This window comes from Prionailurus viverrinus, chromosome D1 (assembly GCF_022837055.1).
Source record: "Prionailurus viverrinus isolate Anna chromosome D1, UM_Priviv_1.0, whole genome shotgun sequence".
Taxonomy (NCBI): Eukaryota; Metazoa; Chordata; class Mammalia; order Carnivora; family Felidae; genus Prionailurus; species Prionailurus viverrinus.
This window is the reverse complement of record NC_062570.1, coordinates 111,099,139-111,114,283: the sequence shown is the minus strand read 5'-3', so window position 1 is coordinate 111,114,283 and position 15,145 is coordinate 111,099,139. Positions and strand designations below refer to the sequence as shown.

Sequence of the window (15,145 nt, the reverse complement as noted above, 5' to 3'; positions counted from 1 at the left end):
CTAGGGGGCCTCACATCCTCTGTCCAGGGTCCGGCCCCCGGACCCCTCTGGGGACATCGGTGTGGCTGTTGTGGTCAGAGGACTTCACACCCTAAACGAAGCCACTGTGTGGCCCGCAACTGCCACCTGCCTCGGAGCCCATCGCCACCCTCCCTCTGCGGCCACCCTTCACCCCCCTTTCGCCCCCCACCCCCGCTCCAAGACGTCTTCCCTAACAGAGAACACTAGACCTCTGGGGCCGCTGGCTGCCAAGCCCAAAGGGCCACCTCACTGCCTGGCACAAAGGGGGCACCTAGGAAATCCCTAGCCGATTTGGGGTTTTATTTCCAACAGCAGTTTGAAGTTCAAAGCTGTAGTGGTTTCAGCCAATCACAGTTAACTTCTTTTTTTTTTTTAATCTTTTATGTACTTATTTTTTAATGTTTATTTTTGAGAGAGAGAGAGCATGAGCCAGGGAGAGGCAGAGAGAGAGAGAGAGAGAGAGAGAGAGAGAGGGAGACACAGAATCCAAAGCAGGCTCCAGGCTCTGAGCTGTCAGCACAGAGCCTGACGTGGAGCTTGAACCCACAAACTGCTAGGTCATAAACTGAGCTGAAGTCAGACGCTTAACCAACTGAGCCACCCAGACGCCCTAACTTCTTTTTTTAAGTGTATTTATTTGAGAGAGAGAGAGAGAGAGAGATCATGCTTGCACACACACACAAGAGCACACATTACCCTGCAGTGAGTGCCTGGGTTTCCTTAGCAAAAGGAAGGAATGATGATCGAGAGCGGGGGCATCTCACTGGGAACTTGAAGATCCAGTAAAGGCAGAGGCCGCGCGGGGCCCCGCTAAGCCCTTGGGCACCGGTCCCCTAAGAAGGCATCTTGGGTCTGGGACCTTCCTCCACGCATCTGTCACTGTATTCACTGGGTGCAAAAGCTCTTTACGGTCCAAGCTGCAGACGCCAACTCTGAAAAGGCGACAGGAAGTTACTAGAACGATATGGGGGAGGGGTGCCCACAGAATCAGGGGAGCCAGGGGTACTGGCCTTCCAGAAGAATCTAGTCAGCGCCCTGCCAACACCTTCCACCCAGGCCTCCCGTCCTCCCCTGCCCAGGGCCCAGAGTCCTGTGAGAGCCCAGTGGCCAAGCCCAGCTCTCTGATCTGCCCCCAAACACGCTGGGGATCCAGAACCAGGGGCACGCAGTCACCTTCCTACACTTGGCAGGCGGGGAGGGGTTCCTCAAAAGGGACCGGAGAGCCTTCTTCGGGAGGGCTGTCGGGGAGCAAGAATTCCTGTCTCTTCAGAGGTCCTTCGAGCTGGACTCGGAACCAAATTGACATGAGCCCGATCAACGGGAGAAAACCAAACGTAATCGGCATCCGTACGGGGCATCCACGCAGACATGGAAATCCCAAACGTGGACCACATGAGGTCTCTGTGTCATTCTGAACTCAGGAGAAGGGGTAGGGCTCTGGGACTTCAAGGGAAGGAACGCACTGCGCTTCGCGGGGCGATAAAAAGCGCAGATGTTTGGGAATCGGGTGTTTGCCCCGCCGCACAGATGGGTCACTCAGATAACATTTGTCTCTGGCAAGAACACCTATTCTGGAAAGACCTCCAATTTAGATTCTTCCATGTAGTAGAGGGCGGGGCAAAAGCTTCTCTGGAGCCCTCAGAGTCTGATGGCCTTCAGCTCAAAATAGCCTTCAAGCCAAAGTGGCCCGTGTTGGGGCAGCCCGCCCCCAGTCCCTCCAGGGCAGAGGCTGTGCCCCCAGTCCCTCCAGGGCGACCAGCACCTTTCGCGATAAAAGCTCTTGACTCTCTAGCTTGGCCACCGTGCACGGCCTCAACACAACCATGGCCTGCTTAAAACCCACCCAACCCCCCCAACCAAAGGAGCTGCGTTGAAGTATAAAAATCTTTTTAGAAACCTCGTTTTCCAAGTGGTGGCGGGCTTGGGTGGTGCGCTCCAAAAAAGATCTACCTGTTCGGTTGGACCGTCGAGTAGGAACGCTCTCGGCCTCGGAGACGCCCCCGGGGGGGGTGTGTGAGTGTGCAACCCGGCTCAAGCACACCCTCCTCGAGCGGAGTCCGGGAGACTGAGGCCCCGGAGGAAAGCTCACCGTGAGTAACCAGGAACAAGTCTAGCTTTGAGGTTGTCGTGCCTCTAGGACCTGGGAGTACAGAACGGGACTAACGTGACGGCCGAGCGGACGTTTCGAGTGGCCTGGCCACAGCTAACTCAGCGAAGGGCCCTGCTCACTGAAGCCAGGAATCGCTTTGAAAGATTCCTTCCAGGCTCTAAATTTGACACTCAGGGTGTGTCCTTGGGCAGCTGGCTCTGTGGCCAGGGGAGGCCCCCTGCGGTGGGTGGGCGGGGAAGGCGCCTGGTGATTTCACAGATGCAGGGCGGTGGGGAGAGGCGTGGCGAGCCTCTGCGAGATCTAAGGTGTGGAGGGCCTGCGGGGAAGGCAGGGCCAGGAGCAGCAGGGGCACCCGTGCCCCCGGATACCAGCTGAAGCATCTCTCCATCAAGCCCTTCCTCAGAAAATGGTGCCGCCTCCCTGCCGCGACTCTGGGACCAAGGCCAAGCCAGGGACCAGATTGTGCTGCCAGAGATTTTTGGCCTCTTCCTACAAAGCCAAGTTGTCTTCTAGCCCTCCCTGGTGTCCTGTGTCCCTAGTCCTGGACACCTGCAAGGCAGGGCCCGAGTTCGGGGGGGGGGGGGGGGAAGGCCCTAAAACTTTGAGGGATTCTCAACCCAGGGATTCTCAACGTGGGCTTAGATCCCCCGAGCTTTTTTCAGGAGTGTGACTCTGGAAGGCGGACGGCTTCAGACACCACAAAGGCATCGCACAGTGGAGGAGCCCCTGCGGGCGGTCAGGCAGCCGGGAGCGGGTCCTGCCCCCGCGCCCCCGGGCTAGGCGACCTGGTCCCCGGCCCACCCATCGTGCAGTCTCCCTCGCCTGCTTCGGATCTGGGGCTCCAAGCGCTGTTGAAAGGACCCAACAAGCTCATGCAGGTCACTTGGCCCTGCTGAATATCCAATGCTGGCGATGCACAGCATCCCTGCGTGGTGTCCACAGGCAGCCCGTCCTTGTCACTTTGCAGGGAAGGAAAAGCAGAAGGGCTGACTTGAGGGCCCATTGGAAGCCTGGTCTCCTGCCTCCCCCGGAGCCGCCCTTACTGCTGAAAGCGGGAGGTGCCCTCCCAACCCTCGTGATAAAAAGCCCGCTGAGCTCACGGCGGAGAGGGAGCAGGCTGGGCGGTGGCTGAAGACCACTCGGTACGCGGCCAGTTTCGTGCCCCACCGTCCCTCTATCCGTTTAGAACCTGGAAGGGAAGACGTGGCCCCACCCGGGGGTCTTGGCCAGGCCGACAGCAGGCAGGCCCTGTCCCCCAAGCGGGTGGCAGGAATGCGACGCCAGGCTCCCTAGGCTGAGCCCCGCACGCCCCCTGGTGGGGGCCTGTGGCCTCGCGTGGCCCAAGCTCTGGCCCAGGAAGAGGCAAAAACATAGGCCCCCAGCGTGAAAGAAAACACCGAAGAATGGGATGAGCACTGGGTGTGGTATGGAAACCAATTTGACAATAAATTTCATATTGAAAAAAAAAGAAAGAAAGAAAGAAAACCAGAGAGTAGGGGAGAAAAGGGGAAGGTCGTCAGAGCCTAGCCCCAGGGCAAAGGCGCAGGGGAGGGCAGCAGCTCAAGAGAGGACAGCCAGATAGATGAGGCTTTGTGGACAGGAATCAAAGAGGCCTCTCAGCAGAGCGTGATCCTGAAGGGATTCCACACCCACCCCAGGCAGCCACATCTTCACCTCGCAAACGCACTAGACGAGCCACAGCACAACTTGTAACTCATCAAAGTTTATTATGGCCATTAATTACACAAACACACCGGCGATCGGTCATCCAGTTCAGAAGCACTCGAACCAGTAGAGTCCATTAGTGATTTCTCTTGATAAATAACTTACGAGAAGCAAGAACAATTGGCAAGGACCCAACAGCGAATGGAGCATCTCGTCGCGAACACCCACCGATGGTGCGTGGGCCGGGGAGGGGGGCAGGCACCGGAAAGTTGAGTTTCCTCGTTGGCCCCCAGCACCCCAGGCCCACCGGACGCTGGGTACTCAAGTAGTGGACATTTCAAGGCACATATGACTTCCTGGCCAATAGCAGCTCCAGAGTCTGCCCTCGAGACCTGGATCCCATCTGGAACAACCAAGGTAAAGCTCCGCTCACCACACCCCTTTGGTCTATTGTCTCTGTTATCACCGAACATGCTCAACATCCCCGGCGTGCCCGGGGTGGGGGCTGCAGGCGGCTTGAGTCCCAATCCCTGCCTTTACATTCTGACGACAAGAGGGAAGCAGAGGAGCGGACTCTGACCCGGTGACGGTCACGGTGTCTGAGGAAGCACCACTTGGGAAGTCGCTGTTAGGGCATCCTTTAATGTGTGTCTCAGGAGGGGTGCCGGGGTGGGGAGTTACACGAGGGAGCCAGAGGCAGCAGACGGAGGGAGGGGGCTGCTGCGGATGAGATTCAAGGCACTAAAGGAGCGGATGGATGGGGCGGGCCTCAGCAGTCAACCGGAAGTGGAGGGCCTCAGAGAAGAGAGGGCGGCCGCTCCATTCCTAAAGGAGTCCGGTGCGACACCATCTCCTGGGCCGGAGCTGGCCCCTCCCCTCCAGATTCTGCCTCAGATTCTGGGGTCCACCTTCACAGCCCCCCGCTTTCTCGCTGCTCTGGCTCTGCTGCCGTCGTTCAAACCAGCACGCGGGACAAGCTTATCTGACATCAACCTATCGGAGTTCAATTATGGCTTTATGTGATTTAAAAATCAGTGTTTCTCCTTACTGTTCCCTCCCCCATCCCACTCTAGCTCCAGGCCATCCTTGAATGGACCAGACGGACGCAGAGTCGCGTCCCTTGCTGTGGGCACCAGGTTGAATGTGCCAGATCCCAGGAGAGAGGCAGGGGGTGAGCGGGGGCCGGAGACCCCCTCGTCACGAAGATAATTGCATTGGGTTCCGGTGTCCGTGAGTGCAAACACAAGTGCGTGCCCGCGAGCACACGCACCTGCCCACTCACACGGACACCCACGGGGGAGGCACCGAGCTCCCCGCCTGGCTAGCACCAGAAAAGCTGAAGCCAGTCACCGAAAGGAGGCGCTCCCCTCCCCCAGGAGGCCACTAAGTGCCGTGACCGTCTGGTGCGGCCAAGCCAGTCACACTGCCGGCGCCTTTCCAGGCCTGCACGCTCCCGACCAGGTCCCCCCGAGGCTCCCACGTGCTGACACAAGTCCACAAGGAGGACCCAAGTCCACTTGCAATTTAACCTCGAATCTCAGTGGTGGGCGGGCCAAAGGTTGCGGTACACGTAGAAGTAGGGAAGGGCCGAGGGCCGGGACTGTGTCTAATACCCGGGCCAGGAGGGCCCCTGAGGTGGTGGAAACCCATAGGGAGGGGCAGGCCCGGGAGGGTAGGGCGGCTGGGGGACGCCTGAGGGCTGGGGCTGGCCTGGGAAGATGGGGAGCTGGGGCTGTGTTGGGTAAGGAGGTTTTCCTCCAGTCGAGAGGTAAGGGGCCTGTTGAGGATAGCCAGGACTGGGGGCCCGGCTCCCCGCCAAGGGGTATCCGGGGCCAGAGGCACCAGTGGGGGCCGCGGGATAGCCTGGCCGGGGGGGCGTGCTCCTTTGCGGGGACCAGGGGTAGCCCGCGGCAGCCCGGGGTCCCGGCTGGGCTGACGGGTAAGGGGGGCCCAGAGGCCCACTGTAGGAAAAGGAGGGCTGGGACACCACGGGGAAGGGGGCCGGCTGGAGCGCGCCTTGGGCGGTGGGGCCCGCGGGCATGCCAGGAGACGGGCTGTAGGGCAAAGGGTAGGGAGGCACGGCTGCCGGTGGCGGGGGCGGCTCTTCGGCCACAGGGGGTGTCGCCGGGGGGGCCGGGCGAGGCGGGGGCGGGGGGCGCGGAGGAGGGGCGTCACCAGCCGGCTCCTGGGAAACTCTGGGCTTCCTCATCACATCCTGAAGCTTCTCCACGCGCACCCTGCGCAGGTGAGACAGCATCCTCATGGAGGAGAAGTTCTCCAGAAACGTTTCCAAGGGCACCTCGCCCTCCAGGAACTTCTCGGCCATGGCCTAGAAGAGATAAGGTCTGGTGACGACGGGCCTGCCTGGGATCGAGGCCACCCGTGTTCCCCGGCTGCGGCCCCCCCACCTCAGCGCACTGCAGCCACCCCCTATCTTCTCTGGCCTCCGTTTGGGAATTTCTCCTCGCGGCCCTCATCACTGCCGACACAGGCTACCTGCGCTCGCTGGTGTATTCCGTCTCCCTCGCCAGGGTGTCAGCCCCTGGAGGGCAGGGACTACTGTGGCCATTGCTGTCCCCCGCCCCTGGCGCTGTGCCGGGCTCACAGTGGCTGCTGCCCGTATGTGATAAATAAATGCACGGACACCAGCTACTCGGTTCCTACTGCAGGCGGGCCCCGGGCTGGGCGGACCTGGTAGCTTCCGGCACCCAGAGCACGGAGAACTGGAGGGAGCCAGTCTGCCCGCAGACGGAAGAGACGGCCAGAGGGAAGCCGAACAGAGAGGCCAGGCCGCCAGGGAGGGGCCGGGGGCCTGGCTTCGGTCCTGGGGGCCTCCTGCTGCGCCACCTTGTACCCAGGTCTGCCAGCTGCCCTGTGGCCCGGCCGGCAGCTGCCCTTCCGGCTCCCGCCAGCGGGACCAGGCTCCTGTTCACCCCATCCACCGGGACCGATGGCGTCATTCATTGGTGCCACCGTCTAAAGCCCCCTGTCCCGACTCTACAGGCACCCAGTGCTCGTTCCGAGGGCTCCTGCTCCAGGGGCCGACGCTACCGCCGGAAGAGGGGGTGACGACGGCCATCTTACCTCAGACTCTTCTTCAATCTTCATGCCTTCGATCTGCAGAAGGTCTAACAAGGTCTCTGGCTTCAGTGCTGAAGCAAACTTCTCTGGAAGGGAGGGCAGAAAGATCAACATTCTGAAAGCGCCTCTTGATTCGGTGCTGGAGGCTAAGGTTTGGGCGAAGACCTTCGGAGTGACCCCTGTGTGTTCCGAGGTCCGGCCGCTGCCCTGGGGTCTGCTGTGGAGCCCCCGGTGGCCCAGTTCCCTGAGGTCGCCTTCCTAGGCAGAGAGGAGCTCTATCCACCGAGCCCAGCCCAGACCTTGGCTAGCCGGCCTCCCCAGTGCCACCCGATGCCAGCAGGAAGCAAAGATGCACCGGCGAGCCCCAAGCCTGCTCAGCCTCACTCTCGGAGCATCCGGCTTTCTTCACTGTCCAGACCGGGACAGCCCCTCCCACCTCGCAGATGGCAGATCCCGGGACGCGGAGAGCCCAGGGCAGCCCTGGAAACCGGAAGCTGGGCTGGTGGCGTTGTGAGCAACAGCACGGAATGCAGGCTGTCTGGATCCAGCCCAAATCCGGCCACGTAACCCTGGCCATGTCCCTGACTCTCTCTGAGCCTCATTCTTCTCATGTTTGAAACAAGAACAGTGGTACCTCCACTTATAGGCTGTTGTGAGAAAACGTACGGAAAGCACTTAGCACGGGGGCTGGGGACACGGTCGTCCTCACTGCTGGCCCTTTCCTGTCCGGGGGCAAGGACGGGGACCTATTCCAGCAGCTCCCAGGCCGCCCCTACCCAGCTTCGCCTTCTGCTCCTGGCACCGCTCCACGAGCTTCCGCAGCTCCTGGTACTTGTCCGAGAGGTTTGAGCGGCTGATCTCCAGGGGACCTTGAAACTCCAGGTTCCGCTCGGCCAGGCTGCGGTTGGTGGCCAGAGCCATCTCTCGTTCCAGCTGCAGGTCCTGGACCTAAGGGAACAGGATGTGGACCGGGAGAACCCTCCCCACCACCGCCACTCACCACCGCAGCAGGCTGGATCGGGGGCTTCTGGGACGCATCGCCCACCGCGGCAGAAGTGGGCGATGCCCCCGACTGGAGTCCGACAGACCCGGGTTCGGACCCCGAGCAAAGCACTGTGACCCAGGCACCTCATCCCACACCCTCTGTGGCGGATCCGTGCGGAAAACGCACTGACGGTCGGCAGCTTTGCCCACGGCCACAGGGGGAGCAGGAACCAGGCCCACCAAGGGCCGCGGACGCCTCCAGGAAGCAGGGGGACCAATTAATAGGAACAAGTCAGAGGCTTTCTAGGAGGGAAGGGACCAAACTCCCAAGCCACTTCCCCCCAAGCTTCGGAGGCAAGAGGCCCACCGTGAGGTGCACTAGGTGGCCAAAGCCAGACCACAGGCCGGACGTGCACAAGGCCCCAAAACAGTCACCCTGAGGGATGAGAAAGGCAGGGCCAGACCGTGACGCTGACTCAGGAGAAACTTGTCCTCGCCTCCAAGGCCACAGGCATGCCCTGCAGAGAAGCTGTGCAGATGAGCGGGCAGAGGGGGCCCCCAAGAACTGGAGTGGAGTCTCACAGCCAGCAGAAGGCTCCCACCGACACGGGCGACCTGTGGCCACCTGAAGCCAGCCTTTGCCCCCGGACGTCGCCCCCTGAGAGCACCTCCCCAAGCCAAGCAGCGCTCTGGCCCTTGGCCAGGTCCCTGGCTGCCACTAGCGGCTGAGGCAACAGCCACAGGAACCCTTCCCGGACCTGCTCTGACCCAAAGCTCCCTCCACGTGCCAGGGAGTCCCCTTTACCGAGAGGAGGGCGGAGGCTCAGACCCACCACCCCTGAGACAGTGACACGTGGCACCAAAGAGAGCACTCAGCACCCAGCAGAGGGCTCAGGGCACAGCTCGGCAAAGGGCGACTTCCATGCAGGGGCCGCCCTGGTCAGCACGTGATGGGCCGGCTCGTCCTCCACCAGGCCATGGGGACCTGGGAAGAGGGGGCTTCCGGGAAGCCTGCCCTCCTGCTGATCCCCAGCCACAGGGCCTTGAGATCCGAGCTCAGGGGCAGGACTGGAGCCTGCTTTTCATGCTCCAGACGGGGAAGAGGGACGTCACATCCGCCTTCCCTCCACAGTGCAGCCACTGGGGCCCAGGGATCATGGGCCTGGCTGTGGTCTCTCCGGTCTCCCTATGACAGCAAGCTGCCTCCACATCTGGGCCGTCTGTATTCGCTGCCACTAACACTCTTTTGAGTCACTGGGTAAGCTCCAGAGCAGGAGGCCTGAAGGCCTCTGCTCAGCTGCCCCTTACATAGAACGTCTGGCCCTCATGTGTCCACTGCCTTTTCCCTGGGTCTTGACCAACAAATATATCTAAGCTGTGTCATTCTGCCCTACGCCTGGCCCTATGCATTTCTGCCCCCTCTCCCACAGCCTCCCCCAAATCTTTCTCCACTGGGGGGGTCATTATGAAGCCCGCCAGCTGTCACTTAGAAGAGGTCGATACCACAGTTCCGGAACCCCCGTCAAAAGAGCTCACCAGCCTGCCGCGACCCCACCATTCACTGCCCTGTGTGGACACGGGCCCCCTGCTACCTAGCTCTCTTTTCTCCAAGCAGTGTCCACATCCCCAAGTGAACCAGCTCCTCTCTCTCTGCACAGCCACACGGCGACAAGGACGTGTAAAATTGTGTTTTATACGGACCATGATGGAAACCTCATCCAAGGGCTTTTGCAAGCCTGAGGAGCCTGCCCTGCTTCACTTCCCCTGATCCCAGAAAGCTTTCACTTCCCCTTGATCCCAGAAAGCTTTCCCCGCTGAGGATTCAAATCGATCGGTCAGGCTGGCTGCACGCCACAAAATTCGCGTTGCCTGCAGCCCAAGACGTTGTGCGGCCATTTTCTGCACTTCGTCGTAGATTCTATCAGCCTGCTCAGCTTGGAAGTCAAGTAGTGATACTTCTGTGAAGGCTCACTTCTGCCAAGTTTCACATGCCAATCAGAGCTGGCCTTGGGATTCCTATAACCTGTGCTCACGGCAGAGTCAAGAAGCACTTTGCGCCCGGGGCGCCAGGGTGGCTCAGTCGGTTGAGCATCTGACTCCTGACTGTGGCTCAGGTCATGATCCCAGGGTCGTGGGATGGGAGCCCCACATCGGGATCCTCACTGAGCACAGAGCCTGCTTAGGACTCACTCACTTTCTCTCTCTCTCTGCCCCTCCCCTGCTCGAACACACTGTCTCTAAAATTAAAAAAACAAACAGACAAAAAACCCTGCTCTAGGCCCAGCACTATGCCAGCTGAGGCAGACCCCGGCAGAGTCACGGCCTAACTGACCACAGAGGCAGGCCTGCAGCTTAACCGACACAGACTTTGCTTTCTGTCCTCGCGAAGCGAGCTCAAGGCACCAGGATGTGCCACGGAGCGCCCCCACCTCTCTTCAGACCCTGCCCCCTACTGCGTCCCTGCCCCCTCTTCGATCCCTACCCCCCGGCAAAGATTGCTCATCTGGGTAGAGGGGCAGGTCGCGGGGCAGGCAGCGAGAGCACAGGCGAGGAAGGGCAAGGAAATACAGCCTCACTACGCACCCCTACAGAAAGCAGGAAGAAGCTAGGCGGGGTGGCTTCCCTTCTGTCGAGAACAGGTCGTGAACCCCCAGGAAAGACACACCATGCCGGTTCATCAGTGAAAATAAAAAAATATTCCAAGCGCCCATCAGACGAGCTCGGCATCGCTTGTGCTTGGGTCTCCGCCCGGCGTTAGGGGCAGCGGAAGGGGCTTCCAGAGCAGTGGGCAGGCTGGCGCCGCTCAGGGCAGGACCGCGGTATACCCAGCTCTCGGCCACGTCCAGCCTCCTGACCTCACAGGGGGAGTCACGGTTGAGGACACAGGAGGGCAGGAAAGCCTTTATAAAGTGTAAAGCTCTACACGTCTGCAAGGGTGATTTTATCCCAGGGGGACTGCGGAGAGCGGAGCTGGTTAGGCGCCCTTTGGTAGAGGAAACAGGATTGCACAGGAGATGAGCCCAAGAAGGGCTCCTCCGGAGACGCAGGGCCACACAAGGCCCCTGGGGAAAGGCGGCTACAGAACAGTAGCAGTACCTTTAGAAACCTCCAGATTCAGGCTGGAACAACAACGTGGGGACTCCTGGGGCAGGTGAGTCCCCCCGAGTTCACATGGGGGCCCTGGACGCCCTAGCACCGCCCCCTAGAACTCCCAGAGGGCCCGGGAACTGGATCCCGATCTCGGGGGCTCCTCCGCCTTGATCCAAACCAGGGTGAAGGCCACAGAAAAGGGAGGAGAATATGGCCCAAACTCCCACCAGGCCGGCGTCCTGAAGCAGGGCCTCAGTCCCACCTGCTGGCCTTCCTTCTTCCTTGGGCCCCAGGACAGCTTTGCTCTACCTCAGGGGACTCCAGGGCCAGCCGGTCAATGGCCTCCGGGTCGTTCTGCATTTCCTCCAGCTCCTCCAAGGTCTTGTCTTTTAGTGTCTCCATCCTCCCTGTGAACACAGAGCGAAGCGAGAGACAAACCACGGTTTTCCGACGATGCTTCCAGCACATTCCGGCCACCCTGCCATCCCCTGTCCCCGGGGACACCAGGAAGCCACTCCTTCTCCCAAACCATGAGCAACAGGTATGTGAAAGCACTGGGCAGCCAGAGCCAAAACTGGGATTCCTTACGGTGCGGGATGAAACTACCCAAAGTGCACACGGGACAGGGCAGGACAGGACAGGCGGCCAGGGACAGAGACTACGTTGGCCCCAGGCTGCCTGTGAGCCCCGATGCCAGCATGACCTCCGCTAAGCGTCTATTTCTGTCTGAACCAGAAACACACCCAAACCTTCACACACGGGGGCTCTGCGGCCTCAGCATCACAGGCTCAAGGGCATCGCAGCTAGTTTTATCTAGTGCACCGACAACCTTGGGCTTCCCTCAAGTATTCTCTGCAACTGCAGTCCCCTCCACGTGCCACAGAAACGGACCGTCACATGCAGGTCTCCTTGGAGAAGAACGACCACAAAAAAATAATCAAATTGGCCCCTAGGGCAATCGGAAGGCAAAGGACGCTGACCGACCCACAAAGAACATCTGCTGGGACGGGAGAGCTGGTTTTAGCAACCCTCCCCCTGTCACTCTGCCCAGAGGGACATCGATTGTATGACAGAGGGGTCACAGCCAAGCCCCGAGAGGGAGCCCCGGGAACCTGGAGAAGGCAACACAGACACCCCCAGCACGCTCTTCCTTTCTGCTGACAGGATTCCCCTGCTATCTTTTCCAGAAGCACATTTTATAGCTTCGATGTAGATTTTTCTCATTATGAAAGTGATGTTAGTTTTCAAAAGATTCCAGGTTCGAAAGATAGCAAGACCTGGAGGCCCCCAATCCTCCCGGGTACTGTGCTCAGCTAGCGCGGGCCGACAGTGATGGTTAATCCAAGGAGGTGCTTTGCAATCAAGAACCAACGTTACGCCCGTGTGGTCGGAAGCGGCCCTGTCCAGGTCTTAGTTTCCCCGTCTGCAATGGAAGGGGCTGGTATCTCCCAGGTCATCAGAAAGATGAAAGGAGAAACAGATAAACAGGGACACCCACCCCATTCACCAGCAAAGCACCGGCTTACTCCTCATGTGCCGGCACGGCTGTTAACGGTACTCCCTTCTGATGCTCAGAAGTGCCCTAGTTTCGGCAACAAAATACAGGGTCACCCTCCTGAGAAAGAGCTAGCCAAACAGAGGCACCACCACCGTCTCTTCTCTCCTGAGGGTTCAGGGTGGTCCCGAACCTCCGAGGCAAGGAATGTCAAGTGCAGGTACGCACCTGAACCCCAGGGGGAAGCCCTCTGAAAACGCAGGCGCCCCTGTCCCAAAGGTAGAGTTCTGTGTCACTAGGCCAGGGCGGGCCCAGAATCCAGAATCTCCCTTGGGGATGCTGATCCAGCTGATCCAGGGCCAGGTTCCAAGAAAGGCGACAGCTCCCTGCTAGTCGGGTGACGGCAGTCGGGTGCCACAGGTTACTGGGCACCGGAGCGCATGCCTTTTGCATGTGTGGTCCCTCCTGATCCTGCCCTGGGGGCAGGCAGTTGGCTCTTTCCGGGTGGGGACCAGAAAGATCAGGAAACGGCAGCCTCAAAATTCAACACCCTCTGGTCCACGTCTCACCCTGCTGCTCCGAAAAGCCCTGGCCTAAAAGCTGGAGCAGGGGAACAGCAGCTAGAACAGGCCCCGGGAAGAACTCCGGAGGCACGCTGCTACCACGCGGCCAACCGAGGGGGTCGGCCATCGACGGGACCCGCAGGACAAACGGGAACCTCCCTGAGCCTCCGGGCCTTCATCAGCAGAATGGGCCGGTGTGAGGCTCAGAGAGGGAAGGCAGACAAAGCGCTAGCTTAGCGCAAAGTCTGGCTTCTGCAAATGCCGGCCCGAGGCTCCAACACCACAGAAATTACTTATTAGGCCTCCAGCGTGGCCCAGATCCGGCTGAGAACTTGCCGGGCCTTCGCACCCACAAAAGCAGCAGCGCCCAGCCGGGGTCCAAGCACAGAACAGGGTGTCTGCCCGCTCCTGCAGTCGGGGCTGAGCGCAGAGCCGGGGGCCAAGGGAAGCTCCGGGGGGGGGCAGCTGGCGGACCACACCCCCCCGGCAAGGTCGGCAGGGCGTGTGTGGAGGCCCCAGCGGGTGCAGGCTTCATTCCTCCACACGGGGGGGTCCCGTGCACCCACCGGGGGAGCCCTGAGCAGAGTAACCCTCCCCCAACCACTTCGCAAGGCGGGTGTCGCCCTCCGTGTCCCAAACAAGGCAACGTGGCCTCGAGCAACAGGTCGCATACAGCTCTTGGTCTCAGGACACCTCCCACCCCGAACATTATGGAGGAACCCGAAGAAGGTTCCCTTGTGTGGAGTTTAGGTGTCAGTACTGACCATATTAGGTATTAAAAGCGAGCCATTTTTTTCTTTTTTTTTTTTTTTTAATGTTCCTAGAAGCTTTAAGTGAAATATCCTGGGCTTGGAAACAACCCAATGGGAAACCACCCAATTAGTAAACGATCATACGATCTGTGGTACGGCTGCACTAGTTATGTGCTACTCCCCAGTAAAAAGGAGTGAATTGATGTATACAACATGAACGGATCTCAAGGGGATTCTTCTGGGTGAAGAGTCATTTCTATAAACATGCTGCTTATATAACATAGGGGTGTGTGGGTGTGTGTGTGTGTGTGTGTGTGTGTGTGTGTGTGTGTATATGTATATATATATATATATATAACGTTCTTAAGATGAGGAGGTTGTCTAGATGAATACACCTGTTCATGGTGGCCAGGGAGAGACATTTTTCTTTTTTTTTTTAATTTTTTTTTCAACGTTTATTTATTTTTGGGACAGAGAGAGACAGAGCATGAACAGGGGAGGGGCAGAGAGAGAGGGAGACACAGAATCGGAAAAAGGCTCCAGGCTCTGAGCCATCAGCCCAGAGCCTGACGCGGGGCTCTAACTCCCGGACCGCGAGATCGTGACCTGGCTGAAGTCGGACGCTTAACCGACTGCGCCACCCAGGCGCCCCAGGGAGAGACATTTTTCAAATACAAGAAGACGCAGGGCGCCCTGGGTGGCTCAGTCGGTTGAGCGCCCGACTTCGGCTCAGGTCACGATCTCGCAGTTTGTGAGTTGGAGCCCTGCATCAGGCTCGCTGCTGTCAGCCTGTCAGCACAGAGCCTGCTTCGGATCCTTTGTCCCCCTTTCTCTACCTCTCCCCTGCTTGCGCTCTCCCAAAGATAAATATTAAAAAAAAAAAAAAAAAAAAAAAAAAAAGAATATGCAAGCCCCCGTATTCCATTAGCCACTAGAACAATCATGTGATCACGTGCCATGTACCCTCCGAAAACCCCACTGTATACTCACGCGAGAAACACAGTAAAAAGGGAAATGTCTTAGCTCATGAGAATCATCCTGATCTCACAGGCAGCCTGAAAGGGTCTCAAAGACCCCCAGAGGCCCTGGAAACACACTTGGAGAGCCACTGGCCTAGCAGTTAGGAGAACGGATTCTGCAGTCAGGCTGTCTGGGTGTGATTCCTTCCCTGCTACTTAGGAGCCGGCTCATTTAACCTCTCGGTGCCTTAGTTTCTCCGTCCATGCCTGGCACTCAAGTGCACACTCCACAAATGCCTGCCGTTACAAGGACCCTGACCACAGTGAGTACCACCGTCACCCGACCTCACGGAGGAGGCTCAGAGAGGAGAAGTAACTCCCCCGAGGTCACACAGCTGGGTGAGTGACCGGGGCAGTGCCCTCCC

General features: G+C 59.2%; 1 protein-coding gene across 4 annotated transcripts in view; it reads right to left on the bottom strand.

The window, feature by feature from the left end:
* Nucleotides 1-3,838: 3,838 nt before the first annotated feature.
* VPS37C (VPS37C subunit of ESCRT-I) overlaps nucleotides 3,839-15,145 on the bottom strand; it is a 28,945-nt gene continuing 17,638 nt past the window's right edge. For 3 of the 4 annotated variants that reach the window (XM_047877205.1, XM_047877204.1, XM_047877206.1), the window contains exons 2-5: nucleotides 11,261-11,358; nucleotides 7,654-7,825; nucleotides 6,881-6,963; nucleotides 3,839-6,125 (exon numbers count right to left, since the gene is read on the bottom strand). In XM_047877205.1, the coding sequence (XP_047733161.1) occupies nucleotides 5,403-6,125; nucleotides 6,881-6,963; nucleotides 7,654-7,825; nucleotides 11,261-11,353 (1,071 nt within the window). In that variant the 5' untranslated portion in view covers nucleotides 11,354-11,358 and the 3' untranslated portion in view covers nucleotides 3,839-5,402. Of the gene's footprint in view, nucleotides 6,126-6,880; nucleotides 6,964-7,653; nucleotides 7,826-11,213; nucleotides 11,359-15,145 lie in introns of all 4 variants that reach the window. The other variant, XM_047877207.1, reaches the window with a different exon arrangement.